This window comes from Marmota flaviventris, chromosome 15 (genome assembly GCF_047511675.1).
Source record: "Marmota flaviventris isolate mMarFla1 chromosome 15, mMarFla1.hap1, whole genome shotgun sequence".
Lineage (NCBI taxonomy): Eukaryota > Metazoa > Chordata > Mammalia > Rodentia > Sciuridae > Marmota > Marmota flaviventris.
In genome coordinates, this window is record NC_092512.1 from 74,553,838 (window position 1) to 74,578,106 (window position 24,269).

The window sequence follows — 24,269 nt, forward strand, 5'->3', positions numbered from 1 at the left end:
AATGCTTCTGCTTATGGTTGCTGAGACCTGCCATGCAATCATTAACAAAGGTAAACCTCTGAGGCTGGAAAAGATCACAGAGAAGCAGCACCCTCGATGAGAACAGCATCAGAGTCAAACCGGGTTATTCAGTAGGGTTGGCCACACTAGTCAGGAAACTAAAAACTTGTGACTAGTAAGATCACCGTGGGGTCAGAGGGATCACAATTTTGGAGGTACAGAGGTTTTCAAATTCCTCAAACAACCCAGTATTATGACCCTTTTAAAATACAGTATGATTAGAAAGAACAAGTAAATCCACCTCTGAGTTAAGATGATCCATTAACCTACTAGTTGATTAATCCATTAATTGCATGAATAGATTAGTCCACTTCTGGTCATTTCTTCCATCCTTAGAATGAATCAGAGTAAGTTATAACAACATTCAAATCTGTCCACAGGGAGGAATAGTCACTTCCAGGTAAGGGATCACATTTGAAGAATGAAAATACACACATGGAAATTTTAGTGGACTATGTCCATGAATAGTAGCTTTCTAGTACCCAAAGCCCTTGGAATTGATCAGATATAAATTGTTATAGAATGTGACATTCTGCAAATCCCATTTCTCTTAAATGAATTTTGTTCTACTAAAGTTGTTTCCTCCGACCTGCATTATTTTTAATTTTATATATACAATAGTCCCCCCTCATCTGCATTTTTATATCCCAGGATTTCAGTTACCCACAGTCAACTACAGACAGAAAATAGTAATATTATTTGTCTTAACTCTTTCAAGATAGAGACAACATGCACATAATTTTTATTATAGTGTCTGGTTATAATTATTCTATTTTATTATTAACCATGGTCATTAGTTTCCTACTGTGACGAATTTTTCAATTAAACTTTATTATAATTCCGTATATACAGGAAAAGTATAGTACATATTGATTTGGCATTATCTGTGGTTTGATGCAACCACTGGAAAATATGATTAAAGCATAACCATTCAAAAAATGTCAAGTAACCTCTAATAAGGGGCTTTTCACCTTAACCAATCAAATATTTTCATTGTCTTCTGTAAACATTATACAAAAGGTTTTTCTTCATCCCTCCTTGGTGGAGCCCTGAAGAATTTATAGTTTGGTGCTTTCCCATTTGTGAATGGTTGTCTCCTCAAATAAACACCCTAAGCTTCTAATGTGAATGCTGAAATAGCCTAGAATCCTTGTCAACTTTATCTAGAGATTAGCCACACTTGACAATAGGGATAAAATCTATGTGCCATCCCTTACCTGAACAAAGCTCTTCTTTATGTGGCTTCTCCAATCATATTGATGATTCAAATCCCTGTTGATCCAGCTACATTCAGCATGAGACAGGGAAGAGATTACTTCACAATCAACTGCAAGTTCCAAGTGTCAGGGGATAAAATAACTGTCTTATTTACCATCACATTCTCTGGCACATCTTACATGATTAATAAATATTTGCTGAATACATTAAATAACCGCCACACAAAGAGAGGAGATATGATCTGAAAACTGAATGACTAAAATGTTTGTGTTCTATTTGGTACATCTCATCAGCTGCGGATACCAAGAAGCTTCTGTCGCGACCCCTTGCCCGCAAGGAAGACGCAACACTCAGGAATCTTCTCTCAGCAGTTTATTCAGGTCCCTTGATATTTCTTATTCTTTCTTCTTCTCCTCTTCTCTCTCCCTCGGATGCCCTCCCAGCCTTAATAAAGCATCCCAAGCCCCAATACAAAGCTGCCGCGTGGAGCTTTCTCACAGGGTGGTGAAAATCATGTGCCAACTCTCTCAGATAAGGAGTTGTTTGTCACAGACCACAGCGGAGCCAGCGCCATCTCGTAATGGCGACCATAGTCTGCAGAAACGGCAGAAGCGGCTCACCACAGTTCCCCCTTTCTGTTTTATTAAAACAATACAGGCGAGAGTAGAGGTCCTATCCCACTGTGCAGAAGTGGCTGCATAGTATGGCTCAGTCCTAAGGAGGGCCCTTCCCCAGATCCGAGGCCATATCAGCCGACGCCTTTTTTCGTGGGGCGGGGCGTGGACGCGTCTAACCCTCATGCAATAGGACATGCTCTCCTTGAGGTCCACGTCAAGGATCACTCAAGTGCAGTGCCTTGCCTCGCATCCTGTATCGTGACGATGGTGGACGAAGGGGGATAGCTGAGGCTGAACTGTGGCTGTATTAATGACAAACAAGTTGACAGCACCCTGAAAGAAAGGCACGGACTTTAAAGCGATAGTAAAGCACTAGTGTGGAAACCCATCTGCGTGCAATGGCAGCAAGACCAGCAGAGTGCAAGGGCTTTCCAACACTAAGAGAATAACAAGGAAAGTCATGTCGATCCCAGTGCAATGTTATAATAACTTGGGGTGCAACGACCATGACAAAGGTTTACTGTTTAAGATGCGCAAGCCAGACTTGAGGTGAGTTGCCATTTTCTAAAGCTGCAAGAGCTTGTATGATCATAGCCTTTTCTTGTGCATGGCGAGTTTTAAGGCGACAGAGAAACCACAAACAAAGTATAACACTGAAGCAACACATTGCACCAAAAATGCCTACTCCCACCCACTCTTTGAAGAAGGAAAAAGCAGAAGATATCCAATCGGTGAATTGACCCAAAGTCACTGGTTCAACACGGGTACTATTCAAAACAGCAATCTGAGTTAGTTGAGACTGGATCAAGTTTTCTGCTGCCAAGGACCAGGTTCCGGATAGATATTCCCCGATGATGCGGGAGGCATTTCTGGAATCATTAAATCTGACAGAGGTTATACATAAATGCGCACGTTGGTCAATACAACCCAAATGTACTAGGTCAGACAATTCCTCAACTTGAGCTTGAAGCAGATCTATCCTTTGATTAGCAGCCAAAATCCCAGATAAAATGTGTTGATTAATTTTACTTTGGGATTCAAGTACGGTGGATGTTTGTTGAATAACCTGATTAATAGTGGCAGCAGTTTGTACTTGGCTGGCCATGGCTACTCCAGCTGTAGCTGCTGCAGCAGCAGATACCGCCACAGCTGTCACTATAGCTGCCGTAATTCTAAAATCTCTACGGGTTCTAATCAATTCAACCATAGGAAAGGATTCTGGATCTGCAGTAACCGGGATCGGGACAAAGGTTGGAATTTTCATAATCACTGCCATAGTCCAGGAGCCATTCCAACACTCAGACAAGTAGCAAGTAACATTAGAACAATTAAGCATCCCCTGTAATGTAACATTAGCCAAAAGAAACAGGAACGGAGATTGGAGACAGACTGCTGTGGAGGGTAATGTAGCATTAGATAATTGTGAATTATTTGCAAAAATTTTAAGCCTCCTACCTCGCTCCGAGTCTTGGGTAGTGCCAGAAACATTAAACAGCCAACTTTGGACTCCTAATATTTCCCTGGGGAAACACAAGCGCGGACTAGACTAGCCCAATCTGAGGGAGTCATACAAAATCTAGTAAGTCCCTCCACTTGAGTGAGAGTGAAAGCGGCATCTATGCCATAAGTGCGGACGGATTCTGCCAAGGTTTTAACTATCTTAAAGTCTAAAGGCTCATGATATCTTCCCCTATTATTGTCCTGAAACACCGGGTACGCAAGTCCCATATCTGTATTAACTGTCCTCCAAACTTGTGCATGAAAAGATCTCCCGGAACCTTGGCTCCCCCCCACATACGGGGGTGGGGCAACAGGCATCATATCTTCTTCTAAATTTTCAACCTCCTCCTCCTCAGAATTCTGTTGACCAATATTAGATCCCTCCCCCTTCTTACAGTAGGCATGCGCGTCTTGTGTCTCCTTTTTCTTCTTTTTCATTTTTATCTTATGTAGTTGTTGCAACAATATATCAAGGTCCTCAGAACACTCTGAGCCGCTTGTGTCCTCAGATGTTTTGAATTCGGTCAAGTCTGGATAGAGCCTTCTCCTATTTTTATCTTCAGGCTCTTTTGCCTTCTCACTACTGTTACTTTTGATACTCTCTGCCACTTCACTATGTGATCCTTCAGATTTTTCCTCATGTAGTTGTTCAAGAACGGCCTGACCCTCACTCACAGCTTCTTGGCATTTACCATCTGTAAGGCAACTACGGACCATGTTCCAAAGGGGTATCACCCCACCCTCTAATATGCCCTGCTCAGAAGCAAAGTCAAGATCTTTGCCTAATTTATCCCAACTAGGTACAGTAAGGCTGCCCGAAAATGCAAACCACGGTGCAGCGATATCTATCTTCTGTAAAAATCTCTGTAAAGTACTATGTTTCACTTCCAGTCCCTTGGAACGTAACAGGCCATCTAGGGCCAGGAGAAGCGGACTTGAAGATGCGGCACCCATGACACAACAACAAAAGAAGCACAAAAAACAAAAGCGAAAGTAGAAGCGAAAGTACACAGTGCAGCTGCAATAAAATGTAAGGCTCTCTCTGTGTTTACAGAGGAGCTGCCCCGCTTTGGTCGCGGATCCCATTTACTAGGGACTAACCCCGCTTTGGTCGCGGATCCCACTTACCTGGGATTAACCCCGCTTTGGTCGCGGATCCCACTTACCTGGGACTAACCGGTGCACCACCCCTGACTGCTGAAAGTTCTGGTTCCCGGGTTTCGGCACCACTTGTCGCGACCCCTTGCCCGCAAGGAAGACGCAACACTCAGGAATCTTCTCTCAGCAGTTTATTCAGGTCCCTTGATATTTCTTATTCTTTCTTCTTCTCCTCTTCTCTCTCCCCCGGATGCCCTCCCAGCCTTAATAAAGCATCCCAAGCCCCAATACAAAGCTGCCGCGTGGAGCTTTCTCACAGGGTGGTGAAAATCATGTGCCAACTCTCTCAGATAAGGAGTTGTTTGTCACATACCACAGCGGAGCCAGCGCCATCTCGTAATGGCGACCATAGTCTGCAGAAACGGCAGAAGCGGCTCACCACAAGCTTCCTACAAAGACCAATGTGGATCCTTGATGAGGAGGTGACCCAAGCTAAGTCAACTGACCTCTCTGCAGCAATTCCAGTGGTTACATACTTCCTATCCAGGTGCCTGAGGTGGAGACAGAGAGGTAAGAAGTAGTACCTAATGATAGTTCTCAAAGTGTGACCTCAGCACCCTTAGCACCAGTATATCTGCAGGAAATAGAAATTATTGGCTCCCACCCCAGACCTATGGAATCAGAAACTCTAGAGTGGGACTCCACAGTCTGGATTTGATTAAGGCTTTCTGCAGGTGATTCTGATGCACATTCAAGTTTGAGACCCTTAGGGAGATGATCTAAAGAGGATGGAGGGAGTGCCCAGCTGCAGAGAAAGAAAGGTATCTCATTAGTGCAGAGCACAAGACTTCAGGGGAGGTCTCAGGTCTCCAGACTGAAGCACAAAGGAGGGATTCCAACGCTAGGGAGATCTGGAGAAAGCCTCAGTGAGAACTTTGCATACTGTGTGGCAAAGTAGGTTGAGGTGGAAAGGTAGAAGATAAATGAGGACTTGATCCTGGACTATGCAATGGAAACTTGCTTATAAAACAAACACATCAAGGCCTGATCCAGTTCTTTGAACCTGAAATGCAACATCAGATTTTGATTTATTATTACTTCACTTGAATCACGGAGCAGGTGATGTTTGGTTTACTGAGGAAGATGTGGAATTCCTGCCTTTTCCATATACACACCTTTTCCAAGTTATTGAATCAATCATGAATTGAGGCAATGCAGTGCATGGATTTTGTAGATGTTATTACTTGATTTTTATAAGTTACTTGATTTAAATAAAGGGAGATTATCCTCACTGGATTGCACCTAACTAGGTGTGTGCATTATAAAGGGCAGTGTTCTGGGCTGACAAAAGAGATCCTAGGGGGATTTGGCATGAGGGAGGTTGTCCATGCTGCTTTGGAGGTGGAGGGGGCCATGTGACAAAGAATAAATGTACAGGGTAGCCTGAGGCTGAGAGCAGCAAAGAAATAGGACTTCAGCCCTACCATTACAGGAACTGAACTCTGACATGGAACGTGAGCTTGAAAGAGGACCTTGAGCTCCACATGTGAATGCAGCCTTGGTAGTCTTAATTAAAGTCTTAAGAGAACCTGAGCAGAGGACCCAGACACACTGAACTCGCACTTTGCCCTGTGGACTGTGAGATAATAACTGGGAAATGTTTAAGCTGCTGAATTTGTGTCACTGTGATACACAGCACAGATAACGAATGCAGAAAAAATGCATCCCAGAGACAAAAGGGAGCCTGCATTTCCTACAGGAGATCAGGAATCCTATGTCAAAGGGAGAAACTGCAGGTGGACATTACACATCCTGCTATTCCCACCCTTGCCTAGAACACTATACTTAGCCTTCTTGATGGGGGCTGGTGATTTTGGGGTTGTGCTTTCCATCAGAACCAAGGACCAGCCAGAACAGGCCAAACAAGTGGTCATGAGAATGGAATGAAAGGACGGGTATAAGAGACATTGTAGTAGAATGAAATAACAGTATGATCAGCATAATGTGGGGTACAGTCTAAATGCCTTTATCGTGTATTTAAGATCTTCTATGGAATTTGATTCTAACCAGCCTTTCTGAATTTCTTTCCTGTCACTCATATCCTGTCTTACCCATTATTGAAAGAGCAAGCTGTTTATATTCCCAACTCTGACACTTGCTAGTAATTTTCCCAGCGTGGAATGACCTCTCTTATCTAATTCTTCCACAATTGACAAGCCCAATGGACAATTTAGGGACAGAGTGTCTGTCTCCTGAATATCAAGAAATGCTAAGTGGTTACCAAAACTGTGGTTTAGAAATTGTGTTTAATAAGCCACATTTTTAAGCCAGAAAACACACTGAAGTGTAATTTTGATAATTACATGACTATTGCACTTGTTAAAAATACATTAATTCATGATGCTTGCTACTTGGTGATATGTTCTATAAAGAGCATAATCTTCTCCTTGAACTTGGGGAGGACTTCCATGACTGAACATATGCAAATTTGGTTATGTCGGGCTCAGCCTGATTCCCCTCCTGTGGTATGGCCCCTTGGTCCTGTGTATACGCTATGCCCTGGGATAGGCCCTGTGTCCAATCACTGCTCTGATTGCATCTTCTTCATCTTAGTAAACAGTGATGCTTCTTTTCTGAATTATTGTCTGATCTGTTTATTGTTTCCTGTTTTTTTACAATAACTTTTTATATGTTTTTGTCCTCCCGCCTAATTTTTAAGCCATTTCTTTATTCAAAAAAACATTTTTCAAATACTGTTCTGTTGAGTTCTGTATGCTAGACTCCAGAGATACAGCAATGCAAAGCACTCAGGATTATTTTTTTCTTGGAATATTTGGTGCAAAATAGAAAAAACTAATTTAGAAAAAAAAATATTTAATACCTATATTAGGGTTCTCTGAAGGAATAGAATCAACAGGAAGTATAATTATAAAAGGGGGATTTATTAGGTTGGCTTACATGACTATCCATTAGCTGGATAGTCCAAATATGGCTGTCTGCAAGTAGGAGATCTATTCAACCAATAGTTGCACAGTCCAAGAGGCTAAAGCCCCAGAACAAGATGCTACCCTAGTCTGAGACTAAAGGCTTCTGGAGAATCCTGGCAGAGACCACTTTGGAAAAGAGAAAAGGGAAAGTCCAATATCCTCAGAAATCAAGAACCAGAAGAACCAAGTTTGCATCTGTTGCTGCTTCCTTCTTCCAACTTTTATTCCATCCAAGCCATCATCCTATTGGCTGGTGCTGCCCACGCTTAGGGAGGGACTTCATTTTAGTTGGCTATCCCACATGTCAATCATTCCTAGACACACCCTCATTGACACACCCATAAGCCTCCTAATCACCAATATCTCTTAATCCAATCAAGTTGACAATTCAATTTAACCATTATAATACCTTTTATGTGTGATGAAGGGACAGTGCATTGTATTCAGAGAACATAACAGAACTTACCTGGGAAGACTGATGGGTTGTTACCATATAGCATTTCACACAATGGGTATGTAGGAAGTATTACTAATTGACTAATGGGCAAACCAGGATTTCTGTCATTCATTAAGGGCATAAATCTAATTGTTAACATCATGTGGACAAAAAATGACTCTAGATTTAAAGAAAAATAGTTTGATAGTTTTTTGTACTTAAAGATAAGTTTATTATGTATAACTATGTGGGTTTTTAAACTCTGGAATTAACAGAAACATGTCCAATGGTTCTTACATGGAGTTGTAGGATAGTAAATATTTTTTTAAATTCTTTGGTATATTGACAGAATTTTGATGTCAGACTAAAGTTAACAGTCAGCCATTCACTAAGAAACAGCATTTGCTAGTAAAGTTGGTATAGAAGATTTTGATAGAACATTACATATTTTGTGAAATTTTCTTAATTTCACAAACTGTGTTTGGATGTTTATGATATGATAGGTACAGAATTAATTGTAATAAATGTATTTTGCTTAGCCTAGTTAGACTAAATTAATGGTGATAGCAGAGAACTAAATAAAAGTCATTTTAAAGAAATATTTATAGTTGAAAACAGAAATGTAAGTCTGATTCACTTCAATAAAATTTACCAAGGGGCTTTTCCTTTATCAGAATACTAGACTTTCTTTTTATATAATATCCTATTTTATGCAAAATACAATGTGCAACAAAATCAGGAAACCAGAGTTTGTGAAACAAAATAAATGCATCAATTTCAATCAGACTTCAAATGAGATTGATTTCTACTACTCCTCCTTAATTGACCAATAAGGAACCTGGAGCTTGAGGAAGTTATGCTTAAGTCACAAAGGTTACCCAAAGCTAGTCCCTATCCCCTCTCTCACAACCTACCACCATACCACACCTGAAAAATTTAAAGATTAAATACAGTACTCCCCATTATCTGTGGAGGTGGGATGAAGAATGGCTGTGAGTAAGTGCAGTAGAGGAGAACATGCTTGCATGAGTTGATAGAGACTGTTGGGAAAGCATCCAATCTAATGAAAAGACACAGAAGTTAGAGAAAGTAAAAATCCCCATCATTATCACTACTCTTTTAACATTGAACTGGAAGCTAGAAAAATTGTAGGTGTAAGAATTTCAAGGAAGACCTTATCAATTAGACCTCCAAAGTATGACTTTCAAACTTTTTTTTTTTTTTTTTTTTTGTGGTGGTGGTGGTGGCGATGGTGCTGTGGATCAAATCCAGAATCTCACATATGCTAGGCATGTGTTCTATCACTGAGCTACATCCCATCCCCAAAAAAGAAGAGGTAAAACTATGTCTATTGATAGATAATATCATTTTACACATCTAAGATCCAAGATGATCAACTAAGAAGCTCTGGTAGGAAATTCAGTAAGATAACAGAACACAAACTTAGCATACAGAAATTAACATCGTAACACCATAACGTCTAAAAGTAAGCAAGGCCTTGTGACTAGTTCTAGTGAACAATGGACTGATACCACTTCTAGCCAAGACACTGAAGAATCAGTGAGCCAACCTAGTACTCTTTCTCCTCCTTCAGATAAACTGTGAGGTGACATTATTGATGATAACATCACAACACAAAATCAATGTGGTCACCTGGCCTGTGTTGGTTTGTGCATGAGAGAGACACAAACTTCCATTGTATTTTGTGACTGAGCTGTAAAGTTTTACCCTTTGCCACATCATGGCTTAACTTTTTACATTAGTATCATTAGTGGTTTAAATGGTTAAGAAGTGATAAATCTATAAGCATATTTACAAATATTACAAACAGACACAAAGTAAGAATTGGAATGCAAAGAAAAACATGCCAGAACTCTAGACAAGAAGTTCTAATATCAGGAAGATGTCAGCCCTTCATATGTCAATTTATATATTTAATCCCAATAAAAGTACAAACAGTGTTTCTTCCTGAAACTAAACAAATGTAACTTAATCCCTGGAACTAAATTTTATAAAATATAAGTAGGAAATGGGTGAAGAAGAAAAAGAGCCAGTGTTGAGGAATGGCTCTATAATGAAAATACAAAGCCTCAATATTTGAAACAGTAGGGTCTATGAGAAAATGGACGAACAAGAACCAGAAAGCGAAAAACAAATATAAATATGCATGAGAATCTAATATATGATAAAGGCATATTTTCAAGTCAATGTTTTAAAGATGGACTTTTCAAAGGATTGATTAGCATAACTAATAACTACTTTGAGAAATAGAACTGAACCCATATTCCAAGCCATTTTATAATGGACTATAAAATTTATAAGGGACCATTCATAAAAGCCAACTGTTGGCCTCTGCCTGCTTTCTCAGGTGACCAACAATAACCCCTCATTCTCAAGAGATTGCACAAGAAAGTCCCTTGAAACTTTGCCCACTGTAACACTTCTGGAAGTGTCTTTGTCTAACGTTTATTGCCCAAGTGAGAGGAGAATTAAAATATTACATAACCAGAACAAAGAGTCAAAATCAAGACATTTGAGTTGCAAAACAAACCTTCAAAGACTATGATTGAGACATAACTTCAGAGACAAAACTTTTTTGAGACCCTGATGTTGAACGTGGAGGACTGACTTAGCCAAGAAAAAGAAGGAGCACAGCATGTTGTAAACATGACGAGTCACCACACAGAGAGGACACAATCACCACTTACCTAATGAAAAAGCCTAGAGAGAACTCAGAGAGGGGGGTTGGGGAAATTGATGATGGGCCACATGAATCAGAATGGTGTGTGTGACTTGGTACCTGGAGAGAAGAGTGGAGAAGGATGGAGATCCTAGCTGGAGACACCATGGGGTAAAAGACCATAAGGAAGAAAAAGTTGTGGAGAAACTCACCATGGAGAAGACCCCTGGCTCACTGCATTGCATCAATGCTGCTTAATGGTGTGGGGCAAGGTGCAGAATTTTGAATTGACTATCTATCTATAAGAGACTGGACTTTAATCTAGAAGATACAAGGAATAACTTTCAATTGGTTTGATCAGTTATCTGCCACTACTAGAAATGGGGGCTTCACAGCTAAGATGATTCAATTCTAGTGAAAATAAAGCGCTATTTTTGCACATGGTTCTATGGCCCAATTATGGCTGCATGAGAGGGGGTTTGCTGTGGTAAAATGATGATCAGTGGCAAAGATGAAGTTTCTAGATGAGAATGAGGTTTTTGAGCACAAATCTCCATGGACAAAAATATGGACAGACAGAGAGCCCACCCACCAGTGCTCAAACCATGGTGCCTTCATGTCCATAAACATAACAGAAGACAAAACAAGGATCTGGAATACCAGCTCATGGAGAGAATTCAATAATTGCTGACTAAATGGGAAAGACATAAGGAAGAACATCTACTACTGTACTAATCAGAACCGTCCCTGGATGTTACAAGTGAAAGTCCAAAAAAAAACTTGATAGCTCTGCACTCATTAATTCTGTTTCTTCAGACATCAAACCCAGGTATTCCCCCCAAATTTCCAGAAGGCCAAAATAAAATGTATGAGTATATGAGTGTACACAGATAATGGATACAAACATATGCTATACACATAGGCATTTGTGCACAAGTATGTATATGTCTATGTCTACACACATAGACATGTATATATGTTTTGTCATATATGTACATGTGTATATATCAAAATTCTATCTCCACAAAATCAGATCAGGATAAAAATTAGAAGGATGAATTCAAGAGTCAAGATAACTCTCTTAAGAATTTCAAGATAGAAAACTGGGAAATTTTGCCCCAAAATGATTGTGCAAGACTACTCCTTCTTACCTCATAACAGAAGGTTGATTTTGCTGGAGAAGCAATTTGCCTATTTAAAAGACAACATTTTCCAACTTCCTTCAATGATAGCAGTGTCCGTGGGGATGTATGCAGAAATAGCAAAAACAGGCTTCAGAGATAATATCTTTTTGTTTCTCGCCTTTCTTCCTTGTTGAAACTCAAATGTGATGGATGATGCAATGGCATCCCCACTGTGAGCCTGTGGAAGGAAACCAAGGGCTAAGAAGACAGAGGAGAAAGACAGAAGGAGCTGTCTTAGTATTCCAGGACTATCTGGCCATGGTACATGGATCTAAATTTATAGATTAGTTGCTATTTCAAAAAATAGCCCAACAATCTTACCTCTTTGTCCCGACTGGCAGGACACATCAACGGCAGCGGCGAACCTAGGTGGGGAGGAATGAAGGGACAAGAGACACGAGGGATGACAGCAAGACAGGAGTTCTGATCAAGCTGCAAACTTTTATTGTTCACACAGGGGTATTTATATGCTGGGGATGGGGAAGCTCTCTTATCGGCAGTTGCTGGATGTCTTCACAAGGTGAGATAACCTCAGGATGTTTCAGGAAGACAGATGGCCGCAGAATGTCTCAGGGAGATAGATGGCTTCAGGGTGTCTCCCAGGCAGGATGTCTCTTGTAAGTGTCAGGCTATTCTTTGAAGGAGAATTTCCTTCTAGCCCCTGGCACCTCTTTATTTCACTGACTTAATATATAGAGTCACACATTACTTAACAACAGGGACATGTTCTGAGAAAGCCATTGTTAGGAGATTTTGTTCTCCCATGAACTTACACAAACCTAGACTGTATAGATCAATCACTTGATATAACCTCTTTTATACCTAGGGTAAACACAAGTTGGGTGAGGCTGCTGCCAGCAAAACAGGGCAGGCTGTTTTACAAAAAAACTAGCTTATTATGAGTAGAGGAATATGCTCTAAAACAGTGATAAATCGTATAGTGTGTTAAACACATAAATCAATAGCATAGTTATTATTACCAAGTTTTACATACTGTATATAATTGTATTGATTTACCTTTATACACCTGACAAAACAGTAGATTTGTTTACACCAACTTCCAATAAACATGTGAGTAATGCTTTGTGCTATGAAGCTGTGAGGGTTATGATATCTTTAGAGAACAGGAATTTTCAGCTCCATTATCATCTTATGAGACCACTGTTATATACACAGTGTATTGTTGACTGAAACATCAAGTAGTGATAACTGTATTTATGGAGAACCAACTGTGAGTAAGACCCTTCCTTGGGTACTGAGAATATAGAGTGAGTCAGGCCAACATTTTCCCTAAAGAAATTTATTGTCCAGGGGAAGAGAGATCTAAAAACCAGTAATTATGGGATATAAACAATCTAAAAAGTAATATGGCAAACTCTGAGCTTCTGTAGTTGTTGTACTTCAATATATTTCTCTTGGGTCATAATATGTCTAATTCATATAATTTTCTATTTTCTAAGAACTTGTACATACATTGAGAGTTTGTTGTCCATATTCATGACAGCATTTGAGGCTAGTTCTTGCACTGATTTTAAGAAAATACTTAGTACTATTCATGCACAAGGCATTGGCTAGGTTTAAGGAAAATACAAAAATTAACAGCCAGCCTTCATATAGCTTTGTGAGAGTCCCTAAGAGGTACAAAGCATGATGAATCCACATGGCCAACAGAGTCCTTCTTTCTTTAGAATCCCTGGTTGACAGAGAGACTTTAAAAAAGTACAGCAAAATGATAAGTGTTACGAAGACCAGTTAATAAATGTAGAAAGAGTACTAAACCATAAATTTGGTGTGTTCCAATTCAATCATAGCTTTAGGCAAGATTCATAAATGGATTTTAAAATTATTAATTGAAAACTCAAAAGAGTTTTCACACAAAGACCTGCACACTGCTTATAGCAGCTTTATTCACAGTTGCCAAAACTAGCAAGTAGATGAAAAGATAAATAAGTTATAGAGCACCAAGACAATGGAATATTATATAGGGATAAAAGAAAATGAGTTCTTAAGCCACGGCAAGACTTCAAGAACCTTTAATGCATGTTACTAAAAGAAAGAAGCCAATCTGAAAGGCTACATACTGTATGATTCAAATCATACAACATTCTGAAAGGCAAAATACAGAGAAGGTATTTCCCAGGGCAAGGGTGAGAAAGGGGATGAACAGGAAAAACGTAGAAATTTTTAGATCAGAGGTAAGTCTGTATGATACATGTCAAAATCCATAGAACCTATAACACTAAGAATGAACCCTCATGTAAGTTGTGGACTTTGAATTATAATGATACAGCCATGTAGGTTTATCAATTATAACAAAGGTATTACTCTGGCTTATAATGTTTGGTGGTGGGAAAGTTGGGGACACTGGGGAGTACTGGGGATCTCTGTGCCATCTGCTCCATTTCTCTGTGATCTTAAAACAGCTCTACAACAATAGTCCATAGCTTTAAAAATTTACTAAGTGAAACATTTTGGGGAGCAAGATAGTCACCTGGTGCCCAAGTACCATCCCATAGACTTCTAATAATCAGAAGAGGAAAATAAGTCTTTAGGATAGAGAAAGCTTATGGCTGCTGTTCTCTTCCAGCATCACTGGACACTATGATGTGCTGGTGGTGGGTTCAAAAGTATATATGACATTTTGCTGAGAGCCATTGCCAAGTAGGAATGACGCATGGCAATTTCCTTGTCAGCCTACCCCATGTTGCTTAGAGGGAGGACTCTCCATTGTGGAAATGGGCTTGCCTTGGACCCAGGTCATTTGCAGTGACATTGCATGAATGTTTGAGAAAGGTGACCCTGCTCAAGGACCAGGGTGGATCCGGGTTTAGGGAGGATCCTGCTGGGAATAGGGAGTATCCTGCTGCCTCAGGCACCCGCTCCTTGGATTTAGGGCCTTGGGTTTAGGGCGGTTCCAGGTTTAAGGTGGACTCTGCTGGGAATAGGGCGTATCCTGCTGCCTCAGGCACCCGCCCGCTCCTTGAGTTCCCGTTGAGTTCTCGTGGGATTCAGAGAGTATTTTGGGATGCAGAGCCCGGTGGAGGTGTGGAATTTTTCCCAGAACGTGCGTGTAGAGTGCCGGTGAGAGGTCTGAAATAAAGAGTTGCTGTTTGAATCTACAAGGCTGTGTGGTGGCCCGGTGATTTTGTGCCCAGCCAGACGGCGGCAACATTTTCTTGCTGAAAATGTTTAGTCTAAATATAATCAAGCTTCTAAATCTAACTTGAAGTTTCTAAAAGACACAGGGAATGGAAATCCAACTAAATGACACTATGAGAAAAAAACAATAGAAAACAAGGAACATTCTGTATGATACCTGGTGTGGACTCTTCTAAGAGTTAATGATACTTAAAGAAACAATTTTTTAAAGTTGGGATAGAGATATTATAGACAAAAAGATACTAAGAGGATACCATAACCAAGTACAATGCATAAATTTTGACTAGGTCTTTGGGTAAAACAGGGAAATTTGAATAAAGATTAACATTAGATAATAGTATGGAATTAATGTTAATTTAATTAGATCTAGCAATTTTACTGGGGTTGTACAGAAGAACTTCCATTTTAAGAGATGAGTGCTGAGCACTTGCAGTACAATATCATGATATCTGCAACTGAAGTTCAAATGTTTCGGCCAGAGATAAAGGAAAGTAAAGAAAGCAAATATGGTAAAATATTAGGTACAATTATTTGATTAAAGTGTAGGTCCTTGGGACATTTATGTATCTTTTCCTCAGGTTTTCTGTGTGCGGGAAATTTTCCAAAATAAAAATTGGGTGAAAATAATGTATCTTGACTAGTAAATTGTTTCTATGAGCCATCACTTGTATTTCGCATTTTCTTAACTAAACTAAGGAAGTGTTTGTGTTCCCCATGTAGAAATCAAGATTTCAGGATACCTGTGAGAGGGCATATGAGAGTGACAGTGTTCCAGCCATAAATTACATTTTCACATGAAACACCTCTATTTAGACACTTTGGAAGTTGAAAACACAAAATGTATGGAGTACATTTTTTTTGCACCATTACAAACACAGGTGAAGCCCAGGCAAATTCTCATGGTGAACACGCCTCATCTGGCATCCAGACAGATATCAAAAGGTGTGGGAGGCCAAGTCAAACGGAAAGTACTTAAGAGACGACAGGTAGCTGCAGACATGAGCTGTGTTTGCTTCAGCCTTGGTAAGGACGCCTGTGTCATCTGAGAGCAACATTTGTGTAGGTAAGATTACGTTCTTTGGTCCTTCAGAAGAATATACTAGGTGGGTGTGTAGAACCAATCTGTGCCCCTGTTTAGAATTTATACTAATGATTTAGTGTAAATCTTTTTATACTGTTTTGTATATAAATTCTAAACAGGGGCATGAATTGGTTCTATTGTTATATCCAATGTCTCCTTGTTCTTGTTTTCTGATTGTTTTTTGGTTGTCTTTTATGGCTTTTGTCAGGTTAAGAGGAATGTTGGATGAGAGAACAAGAGCAGTTGAGGAATGGTGCTTGCTTATACCCATGTACCACCAGGAGAGCACCTCTATTTGGCTTTGTATTTGTGCCAGTGTGCATACAAACAAGTGCCTATATTTGGTCTCTCAGCAGGTTCCTACAATTACTAATAGCTAACATGGAGAATAAGACTTGGATTAACTCCCATGAAAACGTCTCTCCCAACACTTCTTAACAGTTTCATAGCTGAGGCACAATCCTGAATCCCAGTGAAAAACTCGCCACGCCTTGGTGTTGAATATCTTTATGGATGATTACTGCAAATTCAATGACAGTATCAAAGAGTCTCTTGTGCAAGTGATACAAGCTAATGTTTGCCCAGAATTTTGGAATTTACAAAACACTTTTTTTACATTTGTTATTTCACTCTGTGTGGCATTCCTGGGAGATGGATATGGTACTCACTTCACAGGTAGATATATATGTGTATACACACACACACACACACACACACACGGCTTAGAAGGGCAATATGTGCCCAAATTGCTCTACTAGTAGGTTGCAGAGTCAGCCGTTGAGTTCATGCCTCCAAAGTTGAATCCTGCTCATTGCAGGTATCCAGTTACAACACTTGTGTAGAAATGGTACTGATCTTTACTCCATTCTCAGCCAATCCTTTAACCCAAAGCACACAGTACATGCCTGAAAAAAAAAAAAACATGAAAGAAGATCCTGTGATTCAAAGCCCAGTGTACTAAAAGTTACTTAGGAAAGTTGCATGTGTAATGGTCAAAGGATGAACAGTTGTGAAATTCTCCAGTCTGGGCTCCAGTCCCACTTCTACTTAGGAATGGTGCAATCCTTGGCGAGTTCCATTCCCAAGTGAGTCTCTCTCTTGCCCCACAGGGCTATTTTAAGGATTGAATAAAATAAGGCAAAGACATACACACACACATAGTGTCATTTATTACTTGGTAAATATTTGCTTATCATTATGCTTCAAGATTTTTTTTTCTGTCTTTCTGGTCACCCCAATTGCCCAAGCCTTCATCTGAAAGCAATCATCTTTTCTGGCCAGCACTTCCTATATCACATGTACTTTTTTCCTTTGTTTCAAAATTGAGTGCTTTCAGTGGTCTGAAAAAAAAAATGTACTCCCTTGGTTCAGTGACCATTTAAACAATGAATGACTGGGAAAATGTCAAAACTCCTGTCCTCTTTAGCTGGTGCGGTGGCACAAGCCTATAATCCCAGTGGCTAGGGAAGATGAGGCAGGAGGATCCAGAGTTTAAAGCCAGCCTCAGCAACATAGTGAGACCGTAAGCAACTAAGTGCCCTGGATTCAATCCTAGGTACAAAAAAAAAAAAAAAAAAACTCTTGTCCTCCAGGTGATTCACAAGCATAACAAAATACTGCTGAAACTTAACAATTTAACAACCTTCATAACAAGGTACATGAATATCTTTCAAGATAATGCACATCATCTACCTTGATAATAAACTGTACCATACAGAAAAGATAGGAGAAAAAAATTCCAATTTTCATGTGTTCTTCACATAAAAAGACTCATACTGCCTTCTCCACCATACCTTTATTTATGTTAAGTAGATGATAAGATATGGTTTCCTCTCATCAGTGAAATACACTATAGGTTGCTTCAGGATTATTTATGCTTGAGACAGAGAAGTCTGTATAAGCTTGGAGAAGGCAGTGAATTTTCTATCACTTGATCTCTCTCTCCATTGGAAATGTGTAATCTGCATTAATTTAGCAAACATTAAGGTTAGTGGAAGTTCCTAAAATTTCCCCACAATAATATCTTTAAGAATATAGTTAATATTCTTAGTAACCCAAATGTGTAAATAAAAGAGATTTGTAATACCTTTTTCTTTCTCACTTGAAGGTAGTCTTCTAGATAAATCTCAAATACTATGCTCTCTGCCACTTTTTCTTTACTGCGCTGTTTAGAATCAGACTCGGTGTCATAGAACCCCTGGACAAAAAGCCCTTTGTTGAGACCATACCTTATACCACTTACCCATGCTGTAGCCCTGAGTTTACTTGACAGTCTCTCAGACTCTGTCTTCCTCAAGGGCAAGGACTATAACTTAGCATCTTGAAAACTCAACATCAAATGTTTTAAACCTAACTTGTGGGGATTTTTCCTTCACTTCTGAAACCCACATAATTATTTGCAGAGATGCCTTAGAAACAATGCTTGTTTCCTCTTATCTAAGTGGAAATTTCTGGCAGGTCAGGGCTCACAGCAAGATGATATAACAACCTGGGTCTCTTGGCATCCTCAGGCCCCAGAGATAACTCAGAGTTAATCCCTGACCGACTTAAAATGAAGTAGAAGTTGTACAAAAAGATTTCTTTTTTACAAACCTGATTTTTGTTGAGGTTGGGGGGAGGCCATGTGCTAACCTGTTTAGTTTCTTAGTGACAGCTCTCTCAACTGTAAAGCAGGGCAGCCCCTGTGACAGTTAAATGACAGAGCATGCTGAGTGCTTAGAATTTGCCTGATATATGGAAAGAGTTCCATAGCAGTGATAGCCATGGTCTTTTGACCGTTATTATTATTATCGTCATGGTGGTGGTGATTTCCTCAAATGGCTCTGGTTTGTTTGAAGAAGGATTTTGTTCATGCCTGTGCCTAATTTCTATAAAAGGACGGTGTAAGGAGCGAATATAACAGATTATGATTACCAAACAAGGAAGTGTCACAAAATATAAAAAATCCTCTTTAAAAAAAAAAAAGTGGCTCTGGGAAAAGGACACATTAGCTCCAAGAAAAGCCTATTCTAATGGTAAAGACCTGGACTACAATTCAGGAGACCTTGGTCCTAGATCCCCATATTGCCTGTTTTATTAGTTAGCTGTGTATACATGAATAAAGTTGCCCAATATTTGTTGTTGCAATGTCCTCACTATAAAATTGCAATACTTATAATTATTATTGTGGGCTGTCTCTCACAAAGAGGTATTATGGTGAGCAAATAAAAATGGGTAATGGTTTTATTTGCATTATAATATTACTTATATATGTTATCAATGCCCAATGAAAAACAAATCTCTGTTAGACGTAAGATCATCAACTGTGTTCATATAATAGAAAAATGCCTGGAGTATTGGTTTACTTGTCCCAAAGTATTGGTTTACTTGTCCCATAAGTCTAGATGAGTCAAGACACAAAGATGTTATGTCCCTAACTATAAACCTGCCCTAGCAATCTGTGGCCCACCTATCCATCAAATTATATTATGTGTAAAGTACCCTAAAAATCTGGAAGTTTCTTGTTAACATAAAATAATCTCATAATGATTGCTTATATAACAAAAATTCAACGATTTTGGCAACTGATGCTAAAACAACAGGTCAAAAGTATGGTGGTCAAAGGTAAATTCCCTTGCTCTGATTAATTCATATGCACTGCAGTTGCTGTAATGTCATGAATTTATCAACTCCCTTTTTCCTTATCAGGACATCGTTTTCTTCAGTCATTCAACATGAGTACGATGGTAGACACCGCCATTTTTCTGGGGAAATTTCTGTATTACTTTTTAGAATCTGTAGCTTTCAAGATAATTCCCAGGAAAAAAAAGGATGTTGCTGGTGAGATTGTACTTATAACAGGAGCTGGAAGTGGACTTGGGAGGCTCTTAGCCCTACATTTTGCCCGCACTGGGGCCATTTTAGTTCTCTGGGACATTAATCAAGAGAGCAATATGGAAACATGTAGACTGGCCAAAGAAAAGGGTGGTGTGAAAGTCTTTGCCTATAAGTGTGACTGTAGCAACAGGCAAGAGGTCTACAGCGTCGCTGATCAGGTAAGCTGACCGATGTTCTTTGCTTTGATGCTCAAGAATATTGCATCTACTGTGCACTTTTTACAAAGACAGGACGAAAGTCATTTGTCATACGCTTCCCCCCACATTCTATATGTGTCTCCAACTTGCTTCTGCATGTCAGAAGTCTGGCTGTATGACCTCCAAAAATAAGTAGAGCATACAAAACTGCAAGTGGAAACTTGAGCAGCCTTCAGAGCCCAATGTTGCCAGACTGCTTTTTTCAGTGACTCACTATCAGGAGTTTGTAGAAACCGTGCATACTCCTGGCTTGCTACTCGTTGCTTGTGCAATATTTACAAAGTTATTCTCCCTTTCTACATCCTTGTTTCTTTATCTGTAAAACAAAAGGACTGAACCAGATGAAATTCAAGATTATGTCCAGTTTTAACTTTCTGTGTTTTATGATTCTAATGCCACTTAGATTCCATTCCATCATGTGATGATTCCATTATCATCAAGTTCTGAAAATATATATAACATGGAACATAAGGTAAAAGCATTTAGCATACTGGTAGACCAAGTTTCCTGTTAGACATAACCTATTGACATTTGTTCTAACTTCTTACTGAATATTAATAAATAATAATAGCTAAGATTAATTATATAGTTATATAGTACTTTTAAAACAATGGTATTGTTTTCCTGAGTGTTTTAACCATGAGATAAGGTGTTAGGCAACTGATGCAAATCAAGAGAGAGGAACAGGATAGAGTTCTACAGTTTTGTTAAACTCACAGTTCCCTGGGGAAAACAGCACAGCATACAGAACCACTGGATTGGCGGGGGTGTGGGTTATGAGACAGAGGGAGAGTGGGGACTACAGGCATATGCCTTTATTGTGGTTTCCAGGGGAAAGAACAGGCAATGCAGGGTGAACAGGTTTAAGATTGGCTAATTTTAATAATTTCAAGAGGCTCTAAGGCATAGGAGTTATCCTGATTTTCTGGTTGCTGGCCCTGGGATGATTGGGGTGTGTATATAATCTCCCAGAGTTTGAGACTCCAATAAAGGGAAGTGATGAATATGTGGACTTAATTGCCTGCTCTTGAAGGAAAACCAATCAGCCTCTAGCCAAGGCCACAAAACTGGGTTAAGACAGCACCAAAAAACCATAAACTAGCAAAATAAAACAAATAGCAGCCGCACTAAATGCATTACAAATAGCAATTTATGCACATAATAACTCAATCAGCACATTGCAACCTACTTAGGTACATATCATGATTATCATCACATTAACAAATGAGGAAGCTTCAAGGGACTGAGTGACTATGCAGCATCCCAAGAGCATAAAATTAGCTACTGGCAGAGCCAACGGTATGCCGCAGTCCTGCTGCAGCAGAATAACCAGGGGGTGACGAACAACTTGTTTACGTTGATACAGCAGGAGTAGGAGCCGTTTATTGCAGGACAGGAGCAGTATTTATACATTCCACACAGCTTATCTAATTAGCATAAACTAGATACATCAGTCAACCAATCAGGAATCTCTACACTTAATGGCTCGCTTTTGTTACTTCTCAAACCACTCCCTCTGGCATTTTGCCAGGCACCATCCAGACTTGTTTACGAACTCTAACATTCCCCTGGCAAAATGCCAGGTGTTATTTTGACTTGTTTACAGACTCTAACATTTCCCCCTTTTGTTTAATTTAAATAACGACCATAGTGGTTTTTACAGAAACACCATAAATAACCTGCTACAAACAGAAAGGGAGGATACAAAATGCCACAATACCAAGCCAATTGATGGCTCCATGCAAGAAGCCCTTGGAAAAATTATACCAGCAATGACACCGTTAGCAAAGATACCGAGTTACAATTTGTTGTAGATTACAATTTGTTGTCTCAGTCCAGGTAAAGCAGTGTCTCAAATAGATTAACTCACAGTCCAGGTAAATCACAGTCCAGGTAAGTTCTGCAGGCAGCTAGCTTAAATCACAGTCCAGTTAAGTTCTGCAGGCAGCTAGCTTAAATCACAGTCCAGGTAAGTTCTGCAGGCAGCTAGCCTAAGCTGTAGTAGCAGAAACAGCAACAGCTCCGAAGTCTCGTCTGTTTTTCAGCCGAAGTCTCCTCCGGTTTTCAGCAATACTGGAAATTCTTCCACTTTCGTTTTCACCGGCACTGGGACAAAGGCAGGAACTCTGGATGGCTAAAGAAAATCCTGTAGTATTCTACTAAGAAAACAACCTTCTGAACAATTTAGTACATTATCTCAAGGTTTTTTTGCATTTGAAATAAGCATTAATAGTACTCATTATTTATCAGCCTCCAGGTCAGGTCTAGATTTGGGCTCTAGCAGTGGCGTTCTGCTTCCCTGGTGGGGGGCGGGGAAGAGCCAGTTGCCGCCTCCTCTTGGAAAATCCTTGCTGCGCTGTGACCGGCTTGCACACTTGGCAGCCGCCTCTCCGCTTCATGCACCCTCCGGTAACGAAAAGTATTTAGTAATAGCCTTTTGCTGCAACTTTTTTCCTGATAATCCTTCCTCCTCTGATAATCTTTCTTCTTCTGAACTTTCTGTTTCTTTCTGACTAGAGTTCCTGGGCTTCTATCAACACATGCCCTAACTATTCTTGGTTCCACTGGGGTGCCTTCTTCCCTTAGTAATTTATTTCTCACCCCTTCCATATTTTCATCATAAAGACAATACAATACACTTAGACAAAACAAGACACAAACATACTGTATCAATCTTCTCCATTTTCTCGAAATTGTCATTTTTCCTCTGGCCCTATCTGCCTAGGGACGAGCAGATTTGCTCCCGTCCTATCTATGGACGGGCAGCATTTTTCGTCACTTACCCCCGAGTGTCCTGGGGCTCCCCGTACGGGCCACCATCTGCCGCAGTCCTGCTGCAGCAGAATAACCAGGGGGTGACGAACAACTTGTTTACGTTGATACAGCAGGAGTAGGAGCCGTTTATTGCAGGACAGGAGCAGTATTTATACATTCCACACAGCTTATCTAATTAGCATAAACTAGATACATCAGTCAACCAATCAGGAATCTCTACACTTAATGGCTCGCTTTTGTTACTTCTCAAACCACTCCCTCTGGCATTTTGCCAGGCACCATCCAGACTTGTTTACGAACTCTAACATTCCCCTGGCAAAATGCCAGGTGTTATTTTGACTTGTTTACAGACTCTAACAACGGTATAACTCAGGCAGTACAGAGCTAAAGTGCACACAATTTGATAAGAGAATCCCCAAGGGATTATCCTTCCCTTTGGCAATCTAAGTCCCACTTTGTAATTCATTTATCAATTCATTCAATGAGATTGATCAAATCATTTTATGTGCATGTAAAAATATGGTATAATGAATTCCATTATTATCTGTAATTATAATTTATCAATACAAATTCTTTAAAAATGGCGAAACTTAAAAAATAATGAAATCACTACTCTGTGACATTGACCTTCTGAAGCCCCCTTCATTCTTCACTTTCTATTACTTTCTTCTTTTTGAGGGGGGGGTCCCACATGAAGTTGTTCTTCATAACTCATTTCCAGCTAGTAAAAATAAGTGTGTTATTGCTCCCTATATGTATTTTACAATGGAGCAAGAAAAATCGAAGTCAGTCCTCGTTTTACAAAAAGGGAAAGAAATGTGACAGTAAAAGTTCCTTGGGGTGAGCTCAAGGATAAAGTCTGCTTGGCAGGGACTCCCTTCCCAATACCATGTACTAGCCAGACTAAAAGCCTTGAAAAAATCTTTCCTCCTGAATCATATCCTACATAATCTTCACAATGAATAGATACTACTACTACTTTCTCCATTTGACCAGTGATGAAATAGAGGCAAAGAGAGTTTAAGGACCTAAACTAGGTAATAAGGAGATAAGTGACAAAGCTGAAGTGTGACCCCATCCTCCTAACATCAAGGCCCATGTTGTATCCCCTCCAGGTAATCAACAAATACATGAGAAAACAACAACCCCCTCATAATCTTTTCCTGATTCTCAAAAGTATGATAACCTCCACCCTCTCTGTCTCCCAACAAACCTTTCTTTTCTTGATATCTAGTAGAAAACCCACCTAAAGCCTTTAATCAAAAATTATTTGTCATCATTGGAACATATCTGAAATTTTTCTTTTTTCACGTGATCCTATAAATAGCATTTTTCTAAGTCAACTACTTATCAATTACTTATCAACTCCCAATGCTAAGTATTAAATGTTAAGTATTAAAC

The 24,269-nt window shown here is 39.7% G+C and overlaps 1 protein-coding gene across 1 annotated transcript in view; it reads left to right on the forward strand.

The window, feature by feature from the left end:
* Positions 1-19,733: 19,733 nt before the first annotated feature.
* The window catches only part of LOC114090552 (short-chain dehydrogenase/reductase family 16C member 6-like), a 33,309-nt gene continuing 28,773 nt past the window's right edge, over positions 19,734-24,269 (forward strand). Inside the window, exon 1 of the mRNA XM_027932778.1 lies at positions 19,734-20,054. Within this exon, the coding sequence (XP_027788579.1) occupies positions 19,734-20,054 (321 nt within the window). The remainder of the gene's footprint in view (positions 20,055-24,269) is intronic.